The following is a 27,854-nucleotide window of genomic DNA, read 5'->3' as shown; positions in this document are numbered from 1 at the left end:
GATTTGTTTTTCAAAAAAGGGGAAATTGAAAATAGAATTACTATATGGCCTAGCACTTCCATTCCAAGATATACCCCCCCCCAAAGAACTGCAGGCAGCATCTAGAAGAGATACTAAGACACCCACATGCATAGCAGATTATTCCCAACCTCAAAGCAAGCAACCAGAATGTCCACACAGGTAGGTAAGCAAGCACTACCTTGGCCACACACTATGGAATACCATTAAGCCTTAAAAGGAAAGTAACTACATGCTGCAACATGGATGAAGTTGAGGATATGCTGAAGAAAATATTCCCGTCTCAAAAGTGAGAGAGAGAGAGAGAGAGAGAGAGAGAGAGAGAGAAATATCTAATAGCATTGCCTGAAATACTTAGTCCACGTGTTAAAAGTATGAAGTCGAGTGGCAGATGTTAGGCACTGAGGGAAAAAACATGAAAGTTGTGTAAGGGGCAGTTTCCCTTTCACAAGGAAAAAATGTTGCCATGAAAGATGGTGGCGGCTGCTGTGAAACATTAACCTGCTCCATACTGTGTCTGGAAATGGTTAAGAAGGTACATTTTTGGTTAGGCATTTTGCTATAGCCGAGAGAAGGAGCAGAAAATAACCAAAGCATGCCATTATGTTGGACAAAGAGTTCTTAGATCAATCAATAGATCATCCATAAAATAAAAATTCCTTTATCTCATCAAAATTAAAATCTTTTGCGCTTTAGAGAACACAGTTAAGAAAACGAAAAGTTCCAGGCTGGCAAGATGGCTCGGCTGACAGTCACTTGCTGCCAAGCCTGATGACTTGAGTTTCAATCCCCAGGAGCCACTTGGTGAGAACTAACTCTCAGAAGCTATCCTCTGACTGCTACACAAGCACTACAGCACACACATGTCATTTCCCTACCATATACTGTAGGGAGCTCTGAGTGAGTTAAGTCCCAAGTGAATGTATATTGTTTACATGGTCACAACCATGTAGACCCAGGGAGAAAATGACAAGGCCTTTACCTTGAGGGTAAGACTCAAAGAGAAATGGCAAAGCTGTCCCTCTGGTCTGTGTGTAGATACTGATAGAGTGTGTAGAAATGCCCACCCCCAGGTATTTACAGCCTGAAGACTGGCCCCCTACATAGGCTGTTCCTACACAGATTAGCTAAACCTGTCTTCTTGGTCCAGCTGATACCATAAACTCTGTCTCCTCCTTTATCTGTATGTATCTCCCACTGTCCTCCTTGATCTAGCTGACTACAGTAACCCCACATCCCTGTTCAACTCTATATAATAAACACTCTGAGTTGCTGTTCCTCCTGCCAACTGCCCAGACCACTGGATCCCAGTTTTTCTGTCTCTTCATTCACTCATTTCCCCAGTCAGGTCTGTCCCTGAAGCCATGCTGGATGTGGCAACATACAAAAACAAGAAATGTAAATTTTTAAAAAATCAATCTTAATTAAAAAAAAAAAGAAAGTGGGAGTCCCATTGGGATGACGGTGATGTGACAATGTCATCAACTATAATATCCATACAACTCTAGTTTCAGGGCTCTGACAGCTCTAGACAGGTTGAGGAAAGGGGGTTATGGGTGGGATCTCTGTAATTTCTGATCAGTTTTACTACAAACTTATACCTACTCTAAAAACTTCAGTCTATTAAACAAAAGAAATCACAAAAAGTGATTGTAGACTTATCTAAGAATATAAAAAGAAGGCCTACTATTCAGTAAAACAACCCAATTTGTAGGAGCCAAAAGGTGGGCAAAGTAATTAAAGAGATGCTTTTAAGATATAAGAATAATTAAGCAGAGGCAGACACCCACAGCTAAAAACCGAATTGAACCCCTGGGACCCAGTTGTAAAGAGAAGTGATGCGCAAAGGAATCAATATCAGGCCACATCAGTATCAGATCCCACAGAGGCATCTGACCTAAACATGAGGGAACGCATGGACCCCAGACTGATGACTGAGAGGCTAGCATGGGACTGATCCAGACACCCCCCCCGCCCCGCCCCAATCCCAGGTGTCAGAGAAGAGGCCTCAGCAATATATGAGACCTTGAAGAGTAGAGCAGTACTTATTCCTGGTATACAAATAGACTCTGGGAGCCCATTCCACATGGAGGGAGGACCTAGGTCCTGCCCAGGATGATATAACAGACTCTGAAAATTCCTTATGGAAGCCTTACCCTCCCTGGGGAGCAGAGGAGGGATGGAGTGGGGTGAGGGGTTGGGAGGATTGGAAGGCCGGGGGAGGAAGGGAGGGAGAGGGAACTGAGAGTAACATGTGTAAAAAGATAAATAAAGGAAAAAAAAAGAATAATTAAGTTAATGAAGCACATGAAAGATATGCAAATAAAAACTAGGAGATACCAAGATGCCTACCAACATAGTTAAACAGATGCCCAATGATAGTGGAGGTACGTCCAGATACATCCATTACAAGGTAAAGATATTGTAGCTGGGCTCAGCAGGTAAGACCATGTACTCTTCCAGAGGACCCAAGTTCATTTCCCAGTAGCTATGTCAGGTGACTCCAGCTCCAGCTCTTACACTCAAACATGCACACACCCACACATAGATATACAGAGTTACATAAAATTAAACACTTCAAAAATCTATTAAGCCAAAAATATGTCTGGTATTTGTAACACGAAGTCTCTTTTATAATAAAGTTCTGATTTTCCCAGATACAGTTGAATGTAGTATTGAAAGTGAAAAATAGAAAGGCTGTGTAGGTACACACCTGAAGCACACTGAGCCTCAGGAAGCGTGTGAAGCACTGGACTAGAATTAGTGGCTGTGGCATGGATGCTAGAGCCGTTGATACAGTCATCAGTGACCTCTTCTGAGGAGGCTGGAGTAAAGCCGAGGAAGGCACAGAGCTAATGACACTTGCTGGCTTAGTAGACACTGTATTTTCCAGGACAATGCCAAGTTTTGACTTCCCACTTTTGTTTTCTGGGAGGTATTTCTTTATAGCAAGCCTAAGAGCATCCTTTATTTGCCTGTCAGCACTCACAAATCTCCCACAATGGCCATCTCCTAGCATCCGCATGCCCTGGGCTAACAGTAGCAAAGGCTTCTGCCAGTTTTTTGGCTGTGAACTTTCTTGGTGCCTTGGGCACGACTTCTTCCTCAGCTCCAACTGTTTTCTTTCTTCCTACAGTTCCATTAGCTCTTCACTGGAGTTCTTCAGCCTGTGGCTTACAATCTCACAAATGTCTTCTTCATCGATGTCCTATTCCAGCTGTGTCTAGAGCTAATATCGTGTACTGCACACATCAACAGCATCATGGTCAAAGCCCTTGAATGGACTCATATACATCTTCAGAACTCTTCTAGATGCAGTCCATACACTACTGGGCGACTTCTCCCCATGCAGCAGCCATAGTCTGGATAGCACTCAGGATAGTAAAACCTTTCTAAAACCCTAGTAGTGTTTGGAAAGACTCGGTGGTTGCCTCAACCTGTGCAAACGCCTGGCACAGACAATGTGCTTTGACAGTAGATATTGCCCCTGGCCCATTCATTATAAAAGCATGGTGGTGCTCAGCAGCAGGTATAACACTTTCTCATCAGGATGCATGTCTTAGAGCATCATCTAGAATCAGAAAAATGTTGAATGGGACGCTGCTTTGCCCACAGTAGCTCTGGCTTGTGGAATAAAACAGTTCAGAAACCAATCTTCAAACAAAGCTGATGCCATCCAGATTTTCTTATTATGGTGGTAGAAAACAGGAAGTGTATGCTTGCTCACATTCTTGAATTTTCTAGGATTCTCCAAAAAGCAGATCAGACAAGGTTTTAATTTGAACCCTGAAACATTTCCTCTCAAAGGCAGAGTTACATGGTCTCTGAATCCCAGTATTATCTTGAACTCTTGATGAACATATGCACACTCTGGCATCCGCTTTCAGAACAAATCTGTTTCATCAACATTAAATATCTGTTCCGGTATTTCTGATTCACAATGCAACTCTTCCTTAAAAAGCTTCAGCACAGCCAGGCGGTGGTGGCACATGCCTTTAATCCCAGCACTTGTGAGGCAGAGGCAGAAGGATCTCTCTGAGTTTGAGACCAGCCTGGTCTACAAGAGCTAGTTCCAAGACAGCCTCCAAAGCCACAGAGAAACCTGTCTCGGGGGAAAAAAAAAACCTTCAGCACACTCAACGCCAACAGCCACTGCCCCACCACTAACCTTAACAGTATGAAAATTATGACGCCTTTTGAAGCACAGGAACCACCCAGGGCTTGCTGTAAACACCTGTGTATACGTAGGGTCAGCATGCTCTTTGAGCATGTTGAAAAGCCTTCTTGGCTAAGCCTGGATCATCAGTAGCAGCTCTCTTCTTAGTGATGGCAGTGAACTTAATGAACGCTGACAGTTTCACTGCCTCACTGATTTGCTTATCCTTCAAGATGGTTCCGACTGTGGACTGGGACAGTGCTGACTCCTGTGAGATGACCACCACTGGCTGGCCACCTTTGTGCTGGGCAGTTATTTTGAATTTTATCTACAGAGTAATCTCCATCCTCTTCTTTACACCAGCAGGATACACAGATGGGCATTTGGCAGACATGATGGGATGCAAAACCAAAATATTGGAAAGCACTGGCAACACAGACACTGCAACATTTTCCCTTGTGACTCTGACACTGACTGGGAGCTATGGCTGGCCACATGCTGTGACCTGCCTTCAAGACATTACATCATCAGGGTAAAGACCAAATGTAACATTTGACAACAGGTTTCTACTGACTGTGCATTGCTTTTGCGGCATTGTAAGTCAAACCACCTTTATATCAAGGGCATTCATAATCAGAAAGTCAGATAATACCAAGCATGGTTAGGAACTCATGTACCTCTATAGAGGACATATGCAGATACCTAGAGAGGCAAAATAGAACACACACATAGTAGCTCAGCAGCTGCAAGTCTAACCAAGGAAGGAAAGCCTAAGTCACACTAGCATGTGTGTGAACATATGCAGAAACACTAAGTCTTTTATTATTATAATCTTAGTTTTTGATTTTTGTTTGTTTTTTTTTTTTAATGGAGTCTCACCAGGTAGCCCTGGCTGGTCTGGAACTCACCAGACTGACTCGATCTCAGAGATCTGCATGCCTCAGCCTCCCAAAGACTGGGATTAATAGTGTGTGCACCTGGCTAGGAGCATTAATCATAAGAGTTGAGCCTGGGAATTTCAGTAAAGCCATCCAATGTCTCAGGTAAATCTATAAACAAATGTGGCTTAACTATGCAATAGAATATTCATTAGCTACATATTCTAATCCTGATGAAAAGCCCTATCCTTGATAAAAATAGACACCAAGACTACATATTGAATGGCTCTATTTTCATTCAATATTTACAAAAGATTACATTCATGTTCACAGCAACAAAAACCAAGCCACTGGTTATATAGAACTAAAGGTGAAAATGAGGGTTAATTTGTAAATGGGCACAAACAAACCTCTTCCCAACTGGGGGGTTGAGACCCCTCTGGAGTCTTGCATATTAGATATCCTGTATATCAGATATTTATTTTATGATTCCTAGCAGTAACAAAATTACAGTCATGAAGTAGTAACAAAATAATTTTATGGTTGGGGGTCATCACAACATGAGGACAGTACCGAAGGGTCACAGCATTAGGAAGGTTGAGAGCCACTGCCTTCGAGTGATAAAAATGTTCTAAAATTGGGTCCTGATAATGGCTGCACAATTCTACAAAGTTAATAATATCACTAAAGGTTTGCAATGGACAAATTTTATGGTATGCACATGTTATACCTCAAATTTTTTATTTAAAAAAATCTAGAAATGTGTTTATATATATATAATTCTCAAATTGCCCACACACACAATTCTTATTCCCAACACATACAAAAGAAAACCTAAATAAATAATTCCCAAGGACTAGAGCACATCCACTATCTTAAATTGCATTTTTATCTGCTTACTGTTCAATTCAGCGACTACTAAACACACAAACACACCTTAGTTAAAGAACACAAATCAGACAGTCCCAGCCGGATAAGTATTTGGAACAGAAAATGGAACCACAGCCTAGTTCAGATTTTTGTTTCCCCTGCACTAAGTGTCGTTTTAATGGCACAAATGATGTGCCTCAGAAGCAAGAAGTTTGATATAGTTCAGCAATGCAAGTCATCAACTACTGCTATGGTGTTAATCACCAGAATCTATCATGTATAATAATGTAATAGAATTTAGAATGGAGTTAATCTTGTTTTCATCTCGCTTATTTTTTCTGAAAGTACACTGTTTTGTCACCTAGAAAATGATTTGAATGTTTTGTTTAAAAAATGTACTTGTCAAAATATTTTTGCACATTTTGATCAAGCAGCCCTCAAATTTGTTCCCTTGCGGTTCAAATACAAATTTGAGATGTTCAGAAACAGCTTTTTTAATTAGCAAAGCAGACACATGGTCTCCAACTTTTGATGGCCCACCTTACAATTTCTCAGCTATGTTATCATGGAAAGGAGACATGCATTCACAACCTGTTGTTCAAATTTTAAGCTTTTCATACATTAGCAATGTATAGGCCAATGATAGCCTGTCTCACAGTGCTAGGCAGTGAGAACCAATCCTAGCTCCCGGTGAGTCACATAATGTAGAGAAACTACCTATTCACTGATGTATACTAGATAGCTATTATTATTGTTGTTGTTGTATTATTAATTTATTATTATTATTATTGGTTTTCGAGACAGGGTTTCTTTGTGTAAACAGCCCTAACTGTCCTGGAACTTGCTCTGTAGACATACACAACATCAGGAAATGTGTTAAAGGGCCATAGCATTAGGAAGGTGGACAACCACTGTTTTTAGAAAGATTTTGCTACTGTGCAGCTGTTTAAGATAGAAACTTACACTTTAGTTGCCATTTCTAATAGCTCAAAATAAGCAAGGGGCTGGGAAATGCTCAGTGGGTAATGCCTATAACCCTTAATGAGGAGACAGAGACAGACAAAGCCCCAGGGGGGTGCTCAATGGCTAGCTGGCTTACATGGGTCAGTGAAAGACCAAGTCTCAAGTTAGTAGAGAATGACAGACCAGACTTAACAGGACAGAGGTCAGCCCCAACCCTACAGCACACACATACAAACACACACAAACAATTAAAAACAAAATAAATTAAGGACAGGAAGTTGACTGGGTACGTGATGACTTGAGTTCAGACTTCAGAACTGACATGGTGGAAGGAGAAAACTGACTCCAAAAAGCATTCTCTAACCTATTTACCTGCCTGCCTGCCTACTTACACACACACACACAGTGGTAAGCACAAAATACAAGTTTAAAAGAGAAGTCAAGACTGTAAGATTTGAAAAATGAACAAAATGAAACAAACAAACAAACAAAAAAGCCAAGGAGAAAAAAGTTATCTTTAAGTCTGAAGATGTGTTATCCAGCAAAAACTGAAGACTTACCCTTAATGCTTTTTAAATGCATCTCTTTTTTTAAAGACATGGTTTCAGGTAGACCTTGGACTCTTCATCCTCCTGCCTCTACCTCCTGAATGCTAGGGTTATTGGTGTGTGACTGCCATCTAGCCAACTTTTATGTGATTAGGACTCAACCTAAGGACTACCTGCAAACTAGACAAAGCACTCTACCAACTAAGTCACACTCCCCTATCCCTTAAAATACATTCCTAAAATGCCTACATGTGTGGCCCATGAGATTGCTCAACAGAAAAAGGTGCCTACTGCCAAGCCCGAGGATCTGGGTTTGGTGCCTGGGACCTATATGGTAGAACAGACTCCTACAAGTTGTCCTCTGACCTCCACACATACATCACTTGCCAACTCCCCCCCACACACACACACATACACTCACAAACACACACAAATGATCACATCTCAACTATCGCCCTTAGGAAAAGTAAGTCACATTGCCTACTACCTTTGAATTCCATCAAACTGTTTCTCATGAAATAGGCCTCCTCTGCATCGTTCTGAAACAATCTCTTACCACATTCTGCCAAGTCAAGGAGAGTTTTAGAGGAAGAAAAAAAAACACAGTCCAATTGTGATAGAACAGAAGCTTTCGAGAGAATAGTCCAGTGATTGCATACAGTAAGTGCCCAATAAATGTTTGAATGTTGAAAATTACCACTGAAGGGGATGAAAAGAGGCTCATTTTCACCTCGATAAACCAAGTAAACAAAGCGAATCCCTTTGCCAAAGCAAAGTTGCATACATTTAAAGTGGGTTTTGATAGTAACACAGTCTCCAGCCTGGCTCGAACTCCCTATGTACCTGAGGATGACCTTGAACTCCTAATTCCTGCCTCCACCTCCCCGGTGCTGGAATTAAGGGACGAAGCACCATACCATGCTTGGTGTGTGTGTGTGTGTGTGTGTGTGTGTGTGTGTGTGTGTGTGTGTGTGTGTGTGTGTAATTTTGTAAAGTTTTAGCAGAGGTTTCTAATATTTCGACTCTTACATACATCTATTGTGAAAACACAATGACAGGCGTCCTCGAAGCCTATAAAACGGCCACGAGACGTGACCTTCCTTGCCAAGTGCACCGTGGGGATCTTGGTAGATACCCACCTCACCAGCCAGTTAAGTGACTTTTCTGTACAAGAACTCTCACGGCAGCTAACACGCACTCTACCGGATGGACGCCTGTTTCCGCAGGCAGATCGCTAGTTTAGTAACCATCCAAAAGAGTTCACTGAGCCCTCAGGGACACGCATCTCCAAAGCGCTGAGGCAGGGTACCCGCACTCCACAGGGCGCGTGCTCAGGATCGCAAGGCCAGGAGCGGCGGGGAGATCGGTGTGACAACTCACGCCCGCTGCTCACCAACCGAGTGTCCCTTGCAGAGGTCCCAGGGCAAGGACACGGGTGCACCCCCAGCCGCCTCAGCACCCCGCCTAGCTTGGCGTGGGAAGCCGAAGAGCCGCCGACTCCCAGAGGCCCGGAGGCTGAGGGCCGCCCGACACTCACCGCCGCTTAGCCCCCACGGGAAACACTGACAGAAAAGACGCGCACATAGAACCCGCACCTCCGCCGAGTGGCCAGCCCTGCCCCGCCTCTCCGCGCATGCGCCCCTCGGAGTGCCCCCGCCCGCCTGGACTAGTCCACTGTCCGAGGCTAAGGGGGACACAGTGCTGATTCACCGAGGCTCGGCGGGGACAGCAAACAACGAGGGCTGCAATAAAGGAGTCGAGGAACAGGATAACTTTATCTACCTGGCCCTGTACCTGAGCAGAGCGACGACTGGGCGCTCGAAGCGTTTCCCATTGGGCGCGCCCACAGCCGCGACCCCCACACACCTGGGGCAGTGCAGAGGCCTGGCCCGGTGGGCGGGGCCCGGGCAGCCATTGGCGGCTTCGAAAGCGCCTCGGCGGGAACAGCTGTAGTCGCGGCGGGCGATGTGGAGCAGCGGTAAGGAAGACTTCAGCTGCACGGACTGGGACAGGGAGGGCGGTAGGAGGACTAACAGAGACAGCCCCCAATCCTCTACGGGGACCTTGTCACGGCGCAGTACCGCCGCGGGATCTTGGCCTAGGGGTGAGACTCAACTGAGCATTGAGTCCGGAACAAGAGGGTGGTGATGCTGGTCCCTGGCGTCATATCCGCCCGGAGTGGGGCGGGGCTTTACGGGCCTTCTGGAGTCTGCGCTGCGCTGCACTTGCTCCCGGTCGTCCGGGTCAAGGGTGGCTCTACTTTTAAGCTCAAGGTTCCGGCTGCGCATTGACTCCCTAGTTCTTGCCTTGCGTCTTTACTGTCCGTGCGTCCTGTTGCTTTACTCGTTACGCTCCCTCGCTTCTACGAAATTGTTACTTCACGAGGGTTCTTTTCTGTCACGTGTTCACTCAAGAACTGTGTCTTAGCACCTACTGCGGTGAAGCGCTAGAAAATAGAAATTGAAATAGTTACAGAAGAAAAATTCACTCAAGGGCATGCTAACTTCGCTGATATTTTACGCCCTCTCTGTCATTTCTTCTAGAAATGGCATTCTGCAAGCCACTCAGGATTAAGAATCTTCAGAAGTGCTAGGGAATGTTGTATCTCATCGTTTGGCACCCCACTCTGAGTGCTCTGACTTCGCATAATTTAGCAGTGTCAAGCCTGGTTAGTACTGGGATGGGAGAAATGTCTGCTTTGCTTACACCTTATCAGTGCCCAAGAAAGCCCTCCCAGATGTTCTTCAGGAATGAAGTGTTGGTTTGATAGTGGCAGACTGTTGAACCCAAATTCTTCTCATATGAACACTGCTTAGGGAGAATATCCAGTCCTTCTTCCTTTAGGCATTTGTCAGGTGCATATGAGATGGTTCTTGACTGGATTCCCTGAATGACTTGATTGACAGTCCCTGAAATTGTTAAGAGTCAGACCCTGGAACCTGGCAACCCTAACAAGCTAGGCTCAGTCACCATCCTCTAGGCCAATTAAAAGGACAAATCATAGTGAAAAGCACAGAAAAGAGGTTTATTCAGTGTGAACACACTGGGAAAAACAAAGAGGTCCGGTGACCCACGGCCACGAAGTTCATGTTTGGTGCTCAGACCTGAGACAGAAGTTTAAACAGCAAGCAGAAGGTATTCACAACTAAGCAGTCCTGGTCACAGTGTGGTCCTGCCCATCTCTGAGCCATCGGCCTGGCTTCAGTCTGTCCCGAAGGAGGTCCTGACAAGTTGGCAGAAAAGCGCCTCTGACTGGCACCAGGTGTCAGCCTTTCCTTCTGCCAAGTTTCATCTCTTGGTGTCTGTTGTCTCAAATGGGAGGCAGGCACACAAGTGACTCTCCTCAGAATGACCTTACGCCTGCCAGGATAGTAATATAGTCCCTGTCTTGAGCACAAAAGAAATTATTGTAGATGTGATAAAATAACCACCTGATGGCAGGTGGTTCTGTGAAGACAATAAGCACTGGAAGATTGTTAAATAACTTTTTATTGGATGGATGCAGTAAGTTTCTAGTCAATGGTTGCTGCAAGTACAATGCCCCAGCCCCACCTCAAGGGGCCCTTAATCTTACAGGGACTAAAACACAGTGGAGCTGAAGAGGTGGAGCTGGAGAAGCAGCTCACTTACAGTGTTTGCCTCAAGGAAGGCCCCAGAGTCCTTCCTCAATACACATGCACAAACAAGAGGAAAAGCGGAGGCGGGGGAGTAGGAAGCGAGAAGGAAGCAGGGGCCAGGTAATACATGGTCCTGTAGACCATGCTGAAGGTTTTGGGTTTGGCTATTAAGGAAGAATGGTCCTATAACTGAACAGTACAACCTTAATTCAGCTGGATTTTTTTGTTTGTTTATTTGTTGGTCTGAGACAGGGTTTCCCTGTGTAACAGCCCTGGCTGTCCGAAACTCACTCTGTAGACCAGGCTGGCCTTGAACTCACAGCGATCTGCTTGCCTCTGTTTCCCAAGTGCTAGGATTAAAGGCATGTGCCACCCCCACCTGGCTATGATTTATCAACTATTTTTTCATCTGAAACCATGCTATGGTTTGCAGTGCCTTTTTAAAATACAGTCAACAGACTGGGGATGTGGTTCAGTTGGTAGAATGCTTCCCTGACATGCAATAAGCCCTGGGTTCATCTCCCAAACCACGTGAAACCTGACATGGTAGCCCACACCTGTAATACCAGTACCTGAGAGATGGAGGCAGGAAGATCAGAAGTTCAGAGCTCCCCTATGATACATGAGACTTTGTCTCAAAAGATAAACATAAGGAGCTAGAGAGTAGCTCCTTACTGCTCTTTCAGACTACCTGGGTAGGCTCCCAGCAGCCACATGAAGGGCTTAAAACCCTGTAACTCCAGCTCCAGGGACCTTGACACCTTGTCTAGATGGGGTACCAGCACACCCATGGCGTAACGGCGTAAATAAATAATAAAGTACAGTCACTTGCGTATCAGTAGCAGCAAGTTATACACAGTGTTCAAGAAGCTCTGAACATCAAGAAGATGTCAGTCACAGCCAGGACTCTTGTGGAGAATAGTCCTCCATTTATTCTTAGTAATTCTAGGGTTGTGGGGGACCCGATGAGAATGACAGACCTGCTTTCATCTTAATCTGTGTGTCCCATTCTAAAGACAAGCTGTTCAAGGAAATTAAAGTTTATACAGGCTTTATTTAGTCTTCACTTTGAAATTGTGCTTGTTTGCTTGGTATAGTAGCACAGGTCTTTAATCTCAGACGTGGGAGGCAGGTAGATCTCTGAATTTGAGGCTAGCCTGGTCTACATAGTGAGTTCCACAACAGCCAGAGTCACGTAGTGAGATCTGGGGGAGGGGGTGCTTACTTGCATTTTACCTCCTGTGTCAGCATTACAATTCAGGAACAGTAGACTTAGCTGTACCCTTTGAAGGCTCTGAAGAGAGCGATAAAGGCTCAGATCTCCCTTCCCTGCACCACAGTTTTTATGCTCCTGAGGGTCACCTGTTGTTGAGGGAGCTATCCCCTGTTCAGGGCTCAGGACTGCGTAGGCACTGGAAGACTCTTTACCAGCAGACACAGAAGGACAGTAAGATAGAATTGGCAGTGCCCTGAAGCATAAAAACAAGACACTACGGTTGTCCACACTTTCTTCTAGATTCATGTTGCATAGAGAATCTGCCACTAGCTAAAATATTCCATGAAAAAATTCCAGAAATAAGTTTTTTTGTTTGGTTGGTTTTTGGTTTTTTTAGTTTCTCTGTGTAGCATTGGCTGTCTTGGAACTTGCTTTGTAAACCAGGCTGGCCCCAAACTCATAGAGATCCACCCACCTTTCCCAAATGCTGGGATTAAAGGCATGCACTGCTACTACACAACTCAGAAATAAGTTTCTAAGTAACTGCTATATATCATAGTATGGCAGAGGACATTGTTGCAGGACCATGTGCGAGGAGCAAGCTATATAGGCAGAAGAGGAGTGGTCAGATGGCTGGAGGAAGCCAGAAAGCTAGTGGGAAAGCCATATACACCGTGGTTTTTATTTGCCGAGACAGTACAACACTAGATAGTCCTATGCAGCATCCTGTGTTTGTCCTTCTGAATGCCAAGTTTATATGCCTGTATCACATGACTGGATTAACATATCCTGCCCACCTTGTGAGAGTGTGTGTGTGTGTGTGTGTGTGTGTGTGTGTGTGTGTGTGTGTGTGTGTGTGGTTGTGTGAGTTCTTGGGTATACAAGTGAGTGTGTGTATTTATGCTTGTGTGCGCATATGTGGGTGTGAGAGTGTGTCTGTTCCAGAGGTAGACACTCACACACTCACTATCTTCCTTAGTCACTTTCCACATTTGAGGCAGTCTCTCACTTAGTCTTCAGCTCACCAATTGTGCTAGACTGCCTGGCCCTTGCTGTTCTTCTGGAAGACCCAAGTTCAATTCCCAACACCCACATCAGGTGGCTCATAACCAGCTGTAACTTCAGCTCCAGGGAATCTAACACCTCTAGACTCCTCGGACACCCACATTTATGTATAGAGACACATATTAAAAACAAAATAGATACCTATATTTTTTTAGTGGTTCAAGATCACCCTCAGCCACATACTGAGTGTGAGCCCAGCCTAGGCTACATGAGACCATGTGCCAGTGCAGCTTAAAGAGTGATTAAATTCTGCGTTCCCAAACATGCAGACTGTTAGAAAAGGTAAGCATCGAGTGTCTGACCTAACAAACCCTGGGTTACGTAAGACACTGAACAATTCATCTGCAGTTTCTGTTAATGCATTACTGTGCTCTTCTTGTTCTATCGCAGGGCCAAAGAGATGGATGAGAATGTTGCTGAGTTTCTCCGAAGGAGCATCTTGAAAATCCCCTTGGGTGAGATGAAGACCATCCTAAGTGCCTGGAACTTTTTATCTGAAGACCAACTGCAGACTGTAAACTTGCGGCAGAGAAAGGAATTTCTAGCCCAGGAAATAATTCTGATGTGTGAGGTAAAGGTGTTCAAAATTATCAACCAAGTAAATTAATGCAATAGAATAAAGTTAGACCAATATGTACACATGACTAATGTTTTGGTTTGTTTTTAAGCAAAGCTACCAAAAAAAAAAAAAAAAAACAATTCTGAGGAGGAAGAACAATCTTTCCAACAGATGGGCTAAAATAGTTGGATGCTTGTATGCCAAAACACCTTTGCTGGTTCAGGTGCTGCATCTGTTGAGTCCCAGAACTATGGAAGCCAAGGCAGGGACAGCTAGGGTTCAGGTAAAGCCAGGCCTGCATAGTGAATTCAGGGTCAGCTGCATAAAAAGACTGTCTCAGGAAGAAAAAAGACAAGTTTAGTCCATCCCCCCTACTGTTTAAAAAAAAAACTCAAAATAGATCCAAGACCCAAATGTAATACTTAAGCCATAAACTATGTAGGAACAACAAGAGAAAAATCTTTGTATCATTGGACTAGGGAAAGTTTCTTTGAGCACCAAAAAGGTGGTTCATAAAAGAAAAAACAATTGATAAACTAGTAGAATTGATCAATTTTTTCCTTTGTAAACTTAAGAAAACCCACAGACTGATAAAAACTATTTCCAAACCCTGATCTGTAAGGTTTGGATCTGCAGCTAAAATACGTTAGAAAGTTGCTCAGTAATAAGAAAAGAAGATCTTAGACAGCTCAGTGGCTAAGAACACCTGCTGCTTTTCCAGAATACCTGATTCCATTCCCAGCACCAACAGAGCATCTCACAACCATCTGTAACTCCAGTCCCATGAGATCTTAAACCCTCTTCCAGCTACCAGGGCACCAGGCACACACATGCTGCACAGACATGCATGCAGGCAAAACACACATACACATTAAAAATATTTCTTAACACATAAAAGATTTGATCAGACGCTTTCCCCAGAAACCTTACAGATGGCAAACAAGCATATGAAGAAGTAGTGTTCAGAATCACTAGTTATCAGATAAGTGTAATGAAAGACACAAAATATGGTCATTAGGATTGGCAAGGCTGATCATAACTATTAGGAATAGATGGGATTTTTTTTCTGGTGCTGGACACTGGACCTAGGGCGTGGTGCATGCTAAGCAAAGGTTGTCTGCTGAGCTGTTTGTACTTCAAGCCCAACATTTATTTTGTATTTTAGTGTTTGGGATTGAAGCCAGGGTCCCAAATACACTGAGTAAGTGCTCAACAAGATACATTTTCCAGAGCCGGGCGTTGGTGGCGCACGCCTTTAATCCCAGCACTCAGGAGGCAGAGGCAGGCGGATCTCTGTGAGTTCGAGACGAGCCTGGACTACCAAGCGAGTTCCAGGACAGCCGCCAAAGCCACAGAGAAACCCTGTCTCGAAAAACCAAAAAAAAAAAAAAAAAAAAAAAGATACATTTTCCAGCCCTTGACAGTTTGTCTAAAAGTCTAAATATTTGCCATCATAGATTGAGACAGTCCACTGCCGGGCATTTGCTCAAGAGAAATGAAAACACATTCCAAATTCATATCCACAGAAAGACACGTATATTAGTACAGTGTTCATCATAGCTAAAACCTAGAAACAAGTTGTTACTAGCGGTAAAAAAGAATTGAACTATAGATGCAAAAATATGGCTAAGTGTCAAAATAATTATGCTGAGTAAAGGAAGCCAGATCAAAAAAGAATCCAACCTTATGTTAACATTCATATAAAACTAGGAACTACAAATGTTGTGACAGAAGGAAGATCTGTAGCTGCCTCAGCACCAAGGACTGGGAGGAAGAGAAGTGGGGACAGAAAAGGATTTGAGAGTGAAAGGCACAAGGAGATGGTGCATGCAGATTGCTGGGTGTGTGCACCACATTGACATAACCGGTTTATGGCCACATCTGAAATTTGTACATATATTGTCTTGCTTGTGACTGTGATAAAATACCCTGATAAAAGCAACTTCAGCAAGAGTTTGTTTTGGCTCACATTCCTGGGGATTCAATCCATCAGCTCACTAGTCAGACTGCATGGACACCCAGTAACAGGAAGTATGGCCAAGCCCCAGAACCTCATGGTACCACTACAAGTGAGCTGCTTCCTCCAATGAGGCTCCACCCTCCACCAAACAGCACCACCTGCTGGTGGGGAAGTACTCACCATGTGCACCTGTGGGGACATTTTACATGCAAACCACTGTATGATGTATGCTCAAGAGTGGTGTTTGTTTTCAGACAGAGTCTCACTCTATAGTCCTGTCTGACCTCAAACTCATTTGCAATCCTTCTGCCTCTGCTTCCCAGGTTCTAGGATTACAGCTGTGAACCACCATACTTGACTTTTTAGTGTTTTAAAACTCTGACAGTTAAGTGATAAATGTGGAGTGAGTTTCAGGAGAATGTGAACCTAGGAAGAAGTGGAGCTGTGACTGTTGGCTAGCAGGAGAATGTAGATTAGAGATAGATTATCAAAACAGTACTTCAGGCATACTAATAGAATGTCCTGACTGGCCCTAAAATAGGCTGGAGAGGATTAGCAGCCGACCTACTGCCTCATTTCCTAATCAGTTCACCCTCTCTTTCAGGAGAAGTGTGCAAGTGTTGATGACATGGCCCTTTTAGACATCGTGTGTAAGTTTTGGGGATTTGTCTTTACACATTGGAGCTATACATAAAACCAGTCAATCAATGATCTGCTGCCAGGCCCATTGCCTTGAACAGAAATAGGGGCCAGTAACTGGGGATATGCAGATCCAGGAAAGGAAAAGATGCACACACTTCTAAGTCCTACTATACAACACTAACCGTAAGTCCTTCTCTCTCAGATACTCAAGTTCATCGGCACCAGAAGCTTTGGAATGTCTTTGAGATGAGTAAAGAGCCAGGTAATGTTTTCCACTTTAAAATGAACATCTGAATTTGATGTTTTGGCAATTTAAAAATGAGGAGCAAATGTGGTCTTTTTGTTGGGGAGGGGTTGTTTTGTTGTTTCTGAGTCATTGTATCCCTGTGTAGCATAGGTGGCCTTGAACTCACTATGTAGCCTAGCCTGGCCTTGAATTCACTGGGTAGACAAAGCTGGTCTTGAGCTTATGGTGGTTTTCCTGCCTTTGCCTCCAGAACAGTGGTTCTTAACCTGTGGGTCAAGATCACTTTGTGGGGTCAAATGACCCTTTCCCAAGGGTTGTATAAGACAATTAAGAACTGCAGATATTTACAGTATGATTCATAACAGTGGAAAAATTACAGTTATGAAGTAGCAATGTGAATAAGTTCTTAGTTGGGATTCGCCACAACAGGAGGAACTGTATTAAGGGGTGTGGCATCAGGAAGGCTGAGAACCTCTGCTCTAGAGTGATGAGGAGACAGGGATGTGCTTCCATACCCAGCCTAGCCGTCTGCTCTCTCAGGCTTCTTTGGAAAAATATGACTATTGCTCATATATATCCCCTGGCACTTGGCGGGGAGGTGGCCATTACTGCTCTGGGATACACAGTCAAAGACTCTGTAGCTCCCTTAACCTCTTTTTATCTCTCTGCACTTTGACAGGAGAAGATGTTGACCTTTTTGACATGAAACAGTTCCAAAGTTCCTTTAAGAAAATTCTTCAGAGAGCATTAAAAAATGTAAGAAAATAGTCCTCTTGGATTTCTGTGAAATTCAGTTTAGTAATATCTAGGGAGGGGGAGAGGATAATATGCTATTACTTTAACAAACTGAAATATTATAAAAACTTGTATCTCTTGCCTGCCCATCCCACACAGTACTTTTTAGGAGTAGTGGTGTCCCCTGGAACTCTGCCATGGCAGAAGCATCCTCTGCTGACAATGTCCACATGAGGACTTGATAGGTGGCTGATGTGACTGAGCAAATGAATCTTTGAACTTACTTAATGAATTCCCATCAGAGGGTCCATATGTGGCTAGTAGCTCTGGTATTGGTCAACAGTCACTTTTGCTTTTGCAATGGGAAGTGAAGACATCCAGAGTAAGACCCTCAGCTGTTACAGCCAGTAGGGAACACAGAGCCCTAGAGGACAACAAGCTCTCTTCTGCTTACCATTCTGCAAACCCACAGCCCAGACAGTGAGAGTGCCTCCTCATTGTACCAGGGGATCAGGGAAAGCAGCTGAGTGCAGAGTGGCAGAGGTTGCTCTGAGCTAGCAGACAGCTTACCCACCTGCTTTTCCTGGAGTAAGATCCCAGAGGGAGAAGACTGCAAGCCAGCTGGCCCTCTCTTCAGGTTCTACTTTCTTGGGTCAGGGCCCAAAGAGAAGGTGGACTGGACTAGCTGATGACCTAGCAGTGGCTACTAAATCCCAAAGCAAGTGCAGTCATAGCTGCAGGTTTAGAAAGACTGATGGCTGGGTGTGACATGGATACCACACAGAACCTCATGTGCTGCCACATTCCTAAGTGGCTCTAGCTGCTGAGACGTGTGGAAAATGTCAGGATCAGTGTACTCTGAGCTCATTGTCACATAGAAATCCTGCTGTCAACTTCAGGGCACAAACCAAGTGTACTATCCAGCAATACTAGAAAGGCTTCGTAGAAAAAACACTGCTCCCCTTTTGTTTGCTTTGCTTTTGAGACAAGCTCTCACTATGCAGCCCTAGCTGGCTAGCACTCATGAAGATCCTGCCTGTCTTTGCCTCCCAAGACTGGGGATAAAGGTGTGCCCAGCCAAATAGATCATTAAGGATGCTTGTGAGCCACCCTGTTGGTGCTAGGAACCAAATCGTGAGCCTCTTCAAAAGCGGCAAGTGCTCTTAACCTGTGAGCTGTCTCTCCAGCCTGATTTGAAGTTGTTTTAAGGGATTCTCTTTCCTCAGAAAAACTTTGTAAGCTGCAAATATATCTTTTTTTTCTTCTTTTGGTTTGTTTCTTTGTTTTATTTTTGAGACAGGGTTTCTCTGTGCAGCTTTGGAGCCTGTCCTGGAACTCAGTCTGTAGGCCAGGCTGGTCTTGAACTCACAGAAATCCACCTGCCTCTGCCTCCCGAGTGCTAGGATTAAAGGTGTGTGCCACCACCCAGCTATATCTTTATAAACTAATCATAAAATGTTTTCTCAAGAGTCCCAAAACACTGTCGAAGAAAGTAGAAAGAGCCAGTGTGACGGGTCAGCTGGTAGTTACTTGCTGCCTAGCCTGATGACTGAGTTGGATCCCTGGCACACATGTGAGGGAAGGAGAGAACTGGCTCCTGCAAGATGCACTCGGATCTCCACATGTGTGCCGTGGCAAGTGTGTGCCCTCACATACACTTATAAATAAATGCAGCTTTTAAGTAGGAAAAGACTGTCCGCTGTCCACACACATGAAAAATTACAGTAACATTGCTTGTGTCTCAGGTACCTATAGTTGGTGCCTTGATGAGATTTAACCAGGAGGCTTACATCTTTTCTTTGTAAGGTTACTGTCAGCTTCAAAGTCGATGGGAAGAATGCCGTGTGGATTCGGATTGCCTGGGGAACACAGTATTCACAGCCAAACCAATACAAACCCACTTTTGTGGTGTATTATCCCCAGACTCCATATGCCTTCATTTCCTCCTGCCGTCTGAAGAGCACTGTACCCCTGCTCCATCAGGTAGGGAACAGATTACCAAGCTGGAGTACTTGGTACCCTTATCTCAAAGGTCCACATAGGTATAAATGCCAATAAGTTGTAGTGTAAAGTAACCTAGTTTCCATTCTTCTAAGGCAAGGATCAAAGAGCTTTCTTTTCTTTTCTTTTCTTTTTTTTTTTTTTTGGTGTTGTTGTTTGTTTGGTTTTGGTTTTGGTTGGGTTTGTTTGTTTGTTTTGTTTTGTTTTTCAAGACAGGGTTTCTCTGTGTAGCTTTGTAGACCAGGCTGACCTCAAACTCACAGAAATACACCTGCCTCCACCTCCTGAGTGCTGGGATTAAAGACGTGTGCCACCACACAGCAGAGAGCTTTCTTACCTGCAATGGAAATGTGACAGAAGGAATTAGCTTGGACTAGTTTTTTTGTTTGTTGGTTTGTTTGTTTTTTAATGTAAAGGTAATGCATGCTTAATATAAAAACAAATGCAACCAGTTCAGAAGTTTCTAAAGGTAAGAGATGAGTCATCAAAACTCTGCCCCTTCTTCCTACTCCCTTCACCCCAATTAGCTATTGTCAGCTTGCTGTATCCTTCCAAAGCTGTTTTGTCAGGGTCACCAACCATGCTTTTTGTATTTCTATATTCTTATTATTATTAGCAACTTGCTGTTGTGACCACTTTCCACACATAGTGTACACGAAAATACTACCTGTGTCAGAGGTAGCCCCTCTCTTTTTTAAGGGGTCAGCCTTTGTGTCTTGGTGTTTTATTTTTATGGAGAAACACCATGCCAAGATAATTCTTATAAAAGAAAGTATTTCATTGGAGGCTTGCTTACAGTTTCAGGGATATAATACATTATCGTCACGCTGGGAGCATGGCATCACATGTGACACTGGAGTAGTAGCTGAGAAAGAGCTACATCCTGATCTACAGGCAAAGGGCATGAGGGGGAGAACTGGGACATGGGCTTTTAAAACCTCCAGCTCACCCCCAGTGACACAGTGACACACTCGCTAGACCCACCACCTAGAATGTATGCTAGGCCATACTTTCTAATCCTTGCACACATTTCATTCCCTGGTGGAAGCTTTTGAATATATGAGCCTGTGAGAACCCTTCTTATTCAAACCATGTTGGGGAAGTCCTGTGCATTTGTCAATAAAGTACTGTCTGGCCAATGGGGAATCTAGATAGGAGGGACTAGGAGTCCAGGAGGACTCTGGGTAGGAGAAACACAAAGAGTTCAAGATGTAACGCCATGGGGGTAGGAAGCCTGGAACTATTCTCCGGTAAGAGACATACTTAGATTAACAATTATGGGGTAAATACTTAAGTCAGAGGTAGCCAGTAAGAAACAAGCAAGGCCAACAGCTTCATAATTAATACAGCGTCCTGTGTGCTTATTTGGGGACTACAAAGCGGCAGAGCCCAGACGGCTGGCGGGGGATAAACCAAAGCGGCTAGCAAAGATAAAGCTTCTTTTAACAAAACCACACTTGGTATTACAGGTGTCCTAGCTTTTTTCCAAAAAACAATTCATCTCAAATACGTCCCAGTCATTACTACTCCCCCTGTTAGCATCTTCTGTTCTTCCAGAGCTCCAGCGTGAGCTGGGTGCAGGTGAGCTGCTCTCTAGTTGGCTGCATGGTTCCCACATACCTATCTGCTAAAGCCCCACACACTCCATTGTCAGCAGCAGGCCTCGGGGTTCCAAGAGTGAGCAACAGGCCATAGGATTAAATTTCTTCTTAAACTTCTTTTCATCTGGTGCGGGGGCAGGTGTTGTTTTGAGTTGGTGCTCACCCTGCCTCAGCCTCCCCAGGGCTGGGATCCCAGATGTGCACTGAGCCTCCACACAGTGCCTTCTTAATTGTAGTGCCTGCATTTAACTTAGCAAGATGTGCAGACCCAGGTGCAGTCCTAACAGTCTTACTCCTTTCCCTCCAAGGCCCTGAAAGTTGCTACCAAACACCATCAAATCGTGCAGCTGGATCTGAGAAGCCGGCACCTGGACTCGCTCAAGGCTATCGTTTTTAGAGAGTATGATCAGGTGAGCCAGTCAGCAACTCTTTACAGCTGAGTTTCCCTTTACTCTTGTGCACACTGAACAGGTGGAGGGCCACGCACAGCCCTGGAGGTGAGTAGGCGAAACTTTCCGTCATTTCACTTTGTTCATGTTTGTTTTATTCTTTCAGTTTCATACATATATAATGTACTTCGATCATATTGTTCCCATCATCCTCTTAGCCACCTCCCCATCGCCCCGAACCCCTTCTTCCCAACAAGTCCCCTTCCTACTGTCATGGGGCTGGTGAGGGTTCTGTTGAGCCCACTGCATTTAATCAGGGATGCTTGCATGATTATGGATGTGGGGTTATTTTCTTGAGCAAGAGTGCTCCTCATTGAGCTGGGCGGTGGTGGCGCACACCTTTAATCCCAGCACTCCGGAGGCAGAGGCAGGCGGATCTCTGAGTTCGAGGCTGGGCTGGACCGACAGCCTCCAAAACAATACAGAGACACCCTGTCTCATTAAAAAAAAAAAAAAAAAGAGTGCTCCTCATTGGCTACACCACTGAACAATTCCACCTCTCTCCCCCAACAACCATCGAGCTCCTCAGAAAGGGGTGGAGCCTCAGGAACCTTCCTTTATCCAGGATAAAATGATGAAATGTTTGGATGTGGTGTTTCCATTTCCTGACAGGTTTGCCCCTATGGTCTTTTTGTTTTGTTTTGGTTTGGTTTGGTTTGGTTTTGGTTTTTCGAGACAGGGTTTCTCTGTGGCTTTGGAGGCTGTCCTGGAACTACCTCTTGTAGACCAGGCGCCCCTATGGTCTTAAGGTTTCTTCTGTACGTGGCAAATGTTTGCACATGTTCAGGTTCTTTAGGTGGATGGGATTCCTTAAAAGGTTATGCTGTGTGTTATGTCCTAGAAAGATAGAAATGGTGGCTGTCTGCAAGTCATTCTTTAGGGTCCTGCTAGCCACTGTAAACAGTAACCTCTAACAGAGAGCCAAAATAAATGCTTCTTCCCTTTAAAAAAAGAAAGCAATTTTTACTTTTGTTGGTGGTGGTGTTTTAAGATGGGATCTCATGTACCCCAGGCTGGCCTTAAACTCATTACTTAGCTGTCTAACTCCCAAGTGCTGTGATCACAGGCATAAGCTACCATGCTGGCCTTCTAAGAAGTGAGATGATGACCTTCACCCTGACTGCCCCTTCTTTGTCAACCCTCCACCCTCCTGCCAAATAGACATCAACTGCTGGCCTGCAGTTCACCAAAGCATTATTAAGGGAGCTCACTTTGCTAGCCCCCAAATTGGAGAAATGGTCACTCACTCAAGGGAGATGCAATAGAAAGGATGCAAGAAATGTGGACTCATGGTAACAAAGTTGCTTTTCCTAAAAGACCCCTGGGATTTTCCAGGGTATGATGACACAGTGCTAACAGGAAGATGTCAGGCTTGTCTTTCATTCCTCTGGCTTTTGTGTAGCCCCTGCACCTTGAGATGGTTTTGTTTCATGTGGTGCTGAGGATGAACTCAAGACCTCACATATGCTAGGCAGATTGTCTAGCACGGAACTGCATCCTCGGCACAAGGTGCATTGTTACCTCAGGTCCTAAAACAACTGTGCTGCACAGATTGCTGTCCTAAGAGCTAGGCTCAGTTTAGCTAGCCTGCGGCAGAGCCATTGCTTCTTTCTGCTTAGTAGGAATATACAATATAAGACCTCTTTTTTAAAAAGTGAGATTTTCCAGCCACTGGTGGTATACACCTTTAATCCCAGCAGTTGGGAGACAGAGGCAGGTAGATCTCTGAGTTCAAGGCTAGCCTGGTCTACAAAGCAAGTTCCAGGACAGCCAAAGCTACACAAAGAAACTTCATCTCAAAAAAACAAAAATAATGATTTAACATATTTTACATCTTAGAACCAATTAATATCTATATATCCCAACATGTTCACCTTTTCTTTCTCCTCCTAGACCTTTGAAAATCACAACTCTACAGTGCCTCTACAAGAAGGAAGCCTTGGACTAAACATGAGTTGTATGTGTGCTTTAAGACAGTTGGGGCTGGGAAGGGCATCTTTGCCTTTCAGATGGCTGCTACACAATAAAGCAGTTGTGCTTAGGATCTCATTGCAGAGCTGGTTCATACTTCAGGACAATCAAGAATTAAGTCTTTGGAGGCAGAAAGCCAAACTAGCAAGGTGTTCTTCAGAGTTCACAAGAATGGCTCACAGTCACTGAGAGTGCCTTTCACGCCCAGCCCAATACCAGAATACTTGCATGTGATTGTCACTTCAGTGTTCACAGCTGTCCTGTGAAGTGGCACTATCCAATGAGAAACTGGGTTTCAAGAAGGCTTGAACATGGTCACAAAGCTAGGTCTAAGCCCATGTTCTTAGTGAGCCGGGTACACTGATTCTAGAATAATATGGTGGTTGCGTTGCTACTCACTCACAGAGAACCTGAGTCAGTCTCTCCCTAGAAACTCAAGTTAGCAGTGGAAAAGAGAACCCATGTTAGGAACAATGCACATACTCCAGAGGCATAAGGCCTGCTGTGGGTCCCATGTTAAGTAAAGAAACTTGATACAGAATTACTCATAGTAACTACAGAAAGTGTATTAGAGCCTAGACAGTGTGGTGGCACTATAGGTATCTCTTACTCCCTTTAGTCAGCCTGTGCTTTCCAGCTGTTCTGGGTAATGACTTTATTTTAATAAAAAGAAGGGACAGGAAACATCTGAGCTACACAAATCCTCTGCAAGTTTAGGAATGAAAGAACACTGTATGGGGTGAAGTGTATTCCTAATGGCAGTCTCACTCCAAACTCTCATCCACAGTGGATTCAAACATCATTCATGAAAACATGGAAGAAAAAGAAAGAATCCACAGAGTCACTCAGGACACGTTTGGAGCCTATCCCCAGCCACAGCTGGAATTTGCACAGTATAAGGTAGGATGGTACAGTGAACATCACCTGTAAGTTAGCGAATCTTTTTTTTTTTTTTTTTTTACAGAAACCTTAACTGGGAAACATATCCAAAAACTATTCCTTTTTCATTTATCACTTCAGCTTTATGTAACAAATTGTAAGTCACTTCGATCTTTTCATTGTATTTGTAAGTTCTCTTTTTAGCAAAGTAGACACCCTGAAATTTTGCCTTTGCATTTTGTCTTTGTAGTAATTCAGTTGTATATTGCTAGTTGGGGGGAGCCAGGAGGACTATACCATACTAGCCTATGCATACCTAGAACAGTATTTGGCATATAGTAAATGCTCATAAATACATGAATGAATGAGCTGGGTATGGCAGCACACACCTATATAGTTCCAGCACTTAGGAGGCTGAGACAAGAAGATCTCACAAGGCTACTTAGCAAGTTGGTGGCAAATCTTCCTGGCTGACTCAGAAGCACAGAAACAAGAAGAGAGAAAGCACCAGCACTACCTAGCCCCACTGGCATCAGATGGAGAAAAATCAGTAGTACAAATGTACTGAAAATTAAACTTGTTCCAAAGGGTTACTGCTGCCCACCAAGTGCCCAAATAGGAGTACAGGAGTTTAAGCCCATGGTCACCATTAGAAGAACTCCATTATATGTCATAGTTGCCCTAACATGAGCCCCAGTTAAATTGTTTCCATTTAATCTTCTTACAGCTACAGGACACATTAATAATCTGCCATTTCTCTGCCCACTTAGGCCCAAAGGTTGTTTGGTTTGATTTGTTTTTAAAGGAAGACATTGATGTTTTTTACCTTGTTTTTGGAGATTTTATGTTTGATAATGTGTGTGTACACACAGCTTTGCTCAGTGTCAGTGTCAGATATCTTTTGGCCTTGTTCTTTCAGACAATGTCTGTCACTGAGCCTAGAGCTCTTTTGTGTCTGGTCTGGCTACAGGGAGCCCCAGCTTCCTCCTGTCTCTGCCTTCCTCCTAAGTATGTGTGCTGGGGTTACACATACATGCCACCACACCTGGCTTTTACATGGGTGCTGGAGACCCAAACTCCGGTCCAAATGCTCAAGCAACAAGCACTTTACCCACTGAGCCATCTTCCCAGCCTGCTTGTTTGTTTTTCAGACAAGGTCTTATAGCTAGGCCAGGCTCAAATTCACTGTGTAGATAAGGCTAGCTTGAACTTCAGGCCCTCCCACTTCCTCCCTGTCACAAGTGTGGCCTCCATGCTTAGCTGTGTTGTATTAACTGAGCACCTTTAAAGATCTCCTCATGTAGGACAGTAGCTCTTAGGGTGTGGTCTCTGAACTGGTAGAACCAGTTATGTGAGAATGGGGGGGAGGGAGCATAGATCTTAGCTTAGTCCTATCCCTTCTGAGTCAGGGCAGGGTGTGTCTGTCCATCTCTTTCTGCAAACTGTCTGCTGCTCTGGGCTCCACACACACTTAAGCTTGAGAGCCACTGGTTCAGGAGATAGTTTGCTTGCTCAACATCTTAGAGTGGTTGTGTTCTGATAGTCTAGATGTGCACTCACTCACACCTGATTTTCTCCAGCCTCAGGAAATGGCCAGAATGTTATACTGAATGCCACTTGTGCACTTTAGCTAGCCAATGGCTACATTTGCCATGTCTTCTTTCTTTCTCTTTAAGAATAATTTGAACTCATTGCAGACATTAAGTATTGCATAGATATACTTCAGAGTTTTAAGAATTACTAGCATTTTTTTGTCTTTAAAACATGAGCATTGTAGGAGGCACAGGCAGAAGAATCACTCTAAGTTCAAAGTAGTTGGTCTATCCAGGGTCCTGGGCCACAGTAAGGCACTGCTTCCAAAAAGAAAAGGAAAACCTAGGGTCACATGCTATGATACTTAAGTATCTGATGATGTTGAAGAATTATTGGTGTTTTATGGCCATAGCTCAGAAGTAGAGTGCTGTCCTAGTCACTGTTCTATTGTTGTGAGGAGATACTGTGACCAAGGAAACCCTAGAAAGACCTTTCATTGGAGGCTTGCTTATAGTTCCAGAAGTTTAACCCATTATCCTCACAGTGGTGAGCATAGCAGCGTGCAGACAGGTACTAAAGCAGTAGCTGAGAGGGCAGCACAGGTCTTCTACAGGTCAGGTGCTACCCTGGCACAGTGCTGACACTCAGCCTTGCCTGTGGGTCAGTCCCGTGCTCAGAGCAGTGCTGACACTCTGTTAGATGTCTTTCCTATAATAGATGCTTTCTCTCTTTGCAGTTAGCAAGTTAAATGAGCTCTGCCTGTATCAATCCAAGTATTTCTTGAAGGCAGGAATTATTGAAATACATAAATTGTTCATTATCTCTCACCATCCTAGCTGATACCAGTACTTAACCATCATTTGTAAACATTTTTTGACAGCTGGAGACCAAATTCAAGAGTGACATCAGTGGGGGCATCTTGGCTGACAGGAAAGAACCCCTACGGTGCCTTATAAAGTTCTCAAGCCCACACCTTTTGGAAGCATTGAAATCCTTAGCACCAGCTGGTGAGTGGTCAGCGAATCTCACCTGCCAGGCAGCTGCTTTCGATTCTCAGTAGATAACTAGCTGGTCACCTCTGAACCTTCCTGCCTCTCTAGTCTGCTGCCCACCAAGCCCTGTTTTGCTTCTGCGCTTGCTAGGGGCTAGGAGAAGGTGCCCATAATTTGCTTCTGATCTTGCCCATTTTTAAACTGATCCTCCCCATGACCATTCTGATGTTTTTTTTTCTTTTTGTTTCTTCAGGTATAGCAGATGCACCGCTTTCTCCGCTGCTCACCTGTATACCAAAAAAGAAAATGAATTATTTTAAAATTAGAGATAAATGAGACAGATGTGGCTTTGCTTATATTATACTTGCAGTTCTAGTTATGGCTGGCTGGCTTCTGTGTATAATCCTGTGTTTTAGAAATCAGTCCTTGGCATTGGAAATTCAATGCTTTAATGTAAGTATTGGGACTAAATATGTCCTCCCTATGTCCTGTCTTCTAAGTACAGCAGCTGGGAGTACTTGAGAAGTGCTCTCTCTCTCTCTCTCTCTCTCTCTCTCTCTCACACACACACACACACACACACACACACACACACACACACACACACACACACACACACGAGAGGCTTCGGTTGACCTTAACACTGGGATGCTCAGAAGTCAAGCCTATGACACAGTGGCTGATCCTGCTGGCATCACATCTACTTTATCCCACTCCTTCTTATCCTAGGAGGTCTAGTCTCAGTTGCAATTTTTTCTGAAATTTCTAAAACTACGCAGCCCAGAACTTGTAGGAGAGTCAGAGGGAAGAGCTGGGTACATTAAGCTACTACAGAGACCGCATATCTGATGGCTTGTTTCTGTAAAATAGCTGTTCTGTTGTATATATGTGGAACATTCAAACTGAACTTCACCGTTATACTGATTTATGAATAAAGATATTGGCAAACTGGCA

At 44.1% G+C, this 27,854-nt stretch overlaps 2 protein-coding genes across 11 annotated transcripts in view; one reads left to right on the top strand and one right to left on the bottom strand.

The window, feature by feature from the left end:
• Cmc2 (C-X9-C motif containing 2) overlaps positions 1 to 9,396 on the bottom strand; it is a 27,035-nt gene extending 17,639 nt beyond the window's left edge. For 5 of the 9 annotated variants that reach the window (XM_040736368.1, XM_013115581.3, XM_005073066.4 and 2 more), the window contains exon 1: positions 8,971 to 9,057. The gene's annotated coding sequence lies outside the window, so the exon portion shown is untranslated. The other 4 variants (XM_040736388.1, XM_040736420.1, XM_040736399.1 and 1 more) reach the window with 3 other exon arrangements.
• On the top strand, positions 9,299 to 27,854 carry Cenpn (centromere protein N). Of its 2 annotated transcripts, none has more exons than XM_040736361.1 (11): positions 9,299 to 9,411; positions 13,722 to 13,902; positions 16,455 to 16,500; positions 16,695 to 16,754; positions 17,419 to 17,495; positions 19,281 to 19,457; positions 21,385 to 21,486; positions 23,419 to 23,482; positions 24,284 to 24,396; positions 26,789 to 26,915; positions 27,154 to 27,854. In XM_040736361.1, the coding sequence occupies exons 2-11, from the start codon at positions 13,732 to 13,734 to the stop codon at positions 27,234 to 27,236; spliced, it is 1,020 nt and encodes a 339-aa protein (XP_040592295.1). In that variant the 5' UTR covers positions 9,299 to 9,411; positions 13,722 to 13,731; the 3' UTR covers positions 27,237 to 27,854. The 2 variants fall into 2 exon arrangements, with proteins under 2 accessions (XP_040592295.1, XP_040592299.1); XM_040736365.1 differs by lacking the exon at positions 9,299 to 9,411 and adding an exon at positions 9,518 to 9,537.

This window comes from Mesocricetus auratus, unplaced genomic scaffold (assembly GCF_017639785.1).
Source record: "Mesocricetus auratus isolate SY011 unplaced genomic scaffold, BCM_Maur_2.0 Super-Scaffold_6723, whole genome shotgun sequence".
In the NCBI taxonomy this organism is placed as follows: Eukaryota; Metazoa; Chordata; class Mammalia; order Rodentia; family Cricetidae; genus Mesocricetus; species Mesocricetus auratus.
The sequence above is the reverse complement of the archived record's forward strand: the minus strand, read 5'-3'. Positions and strand labels throughout refer to the sequence as shown.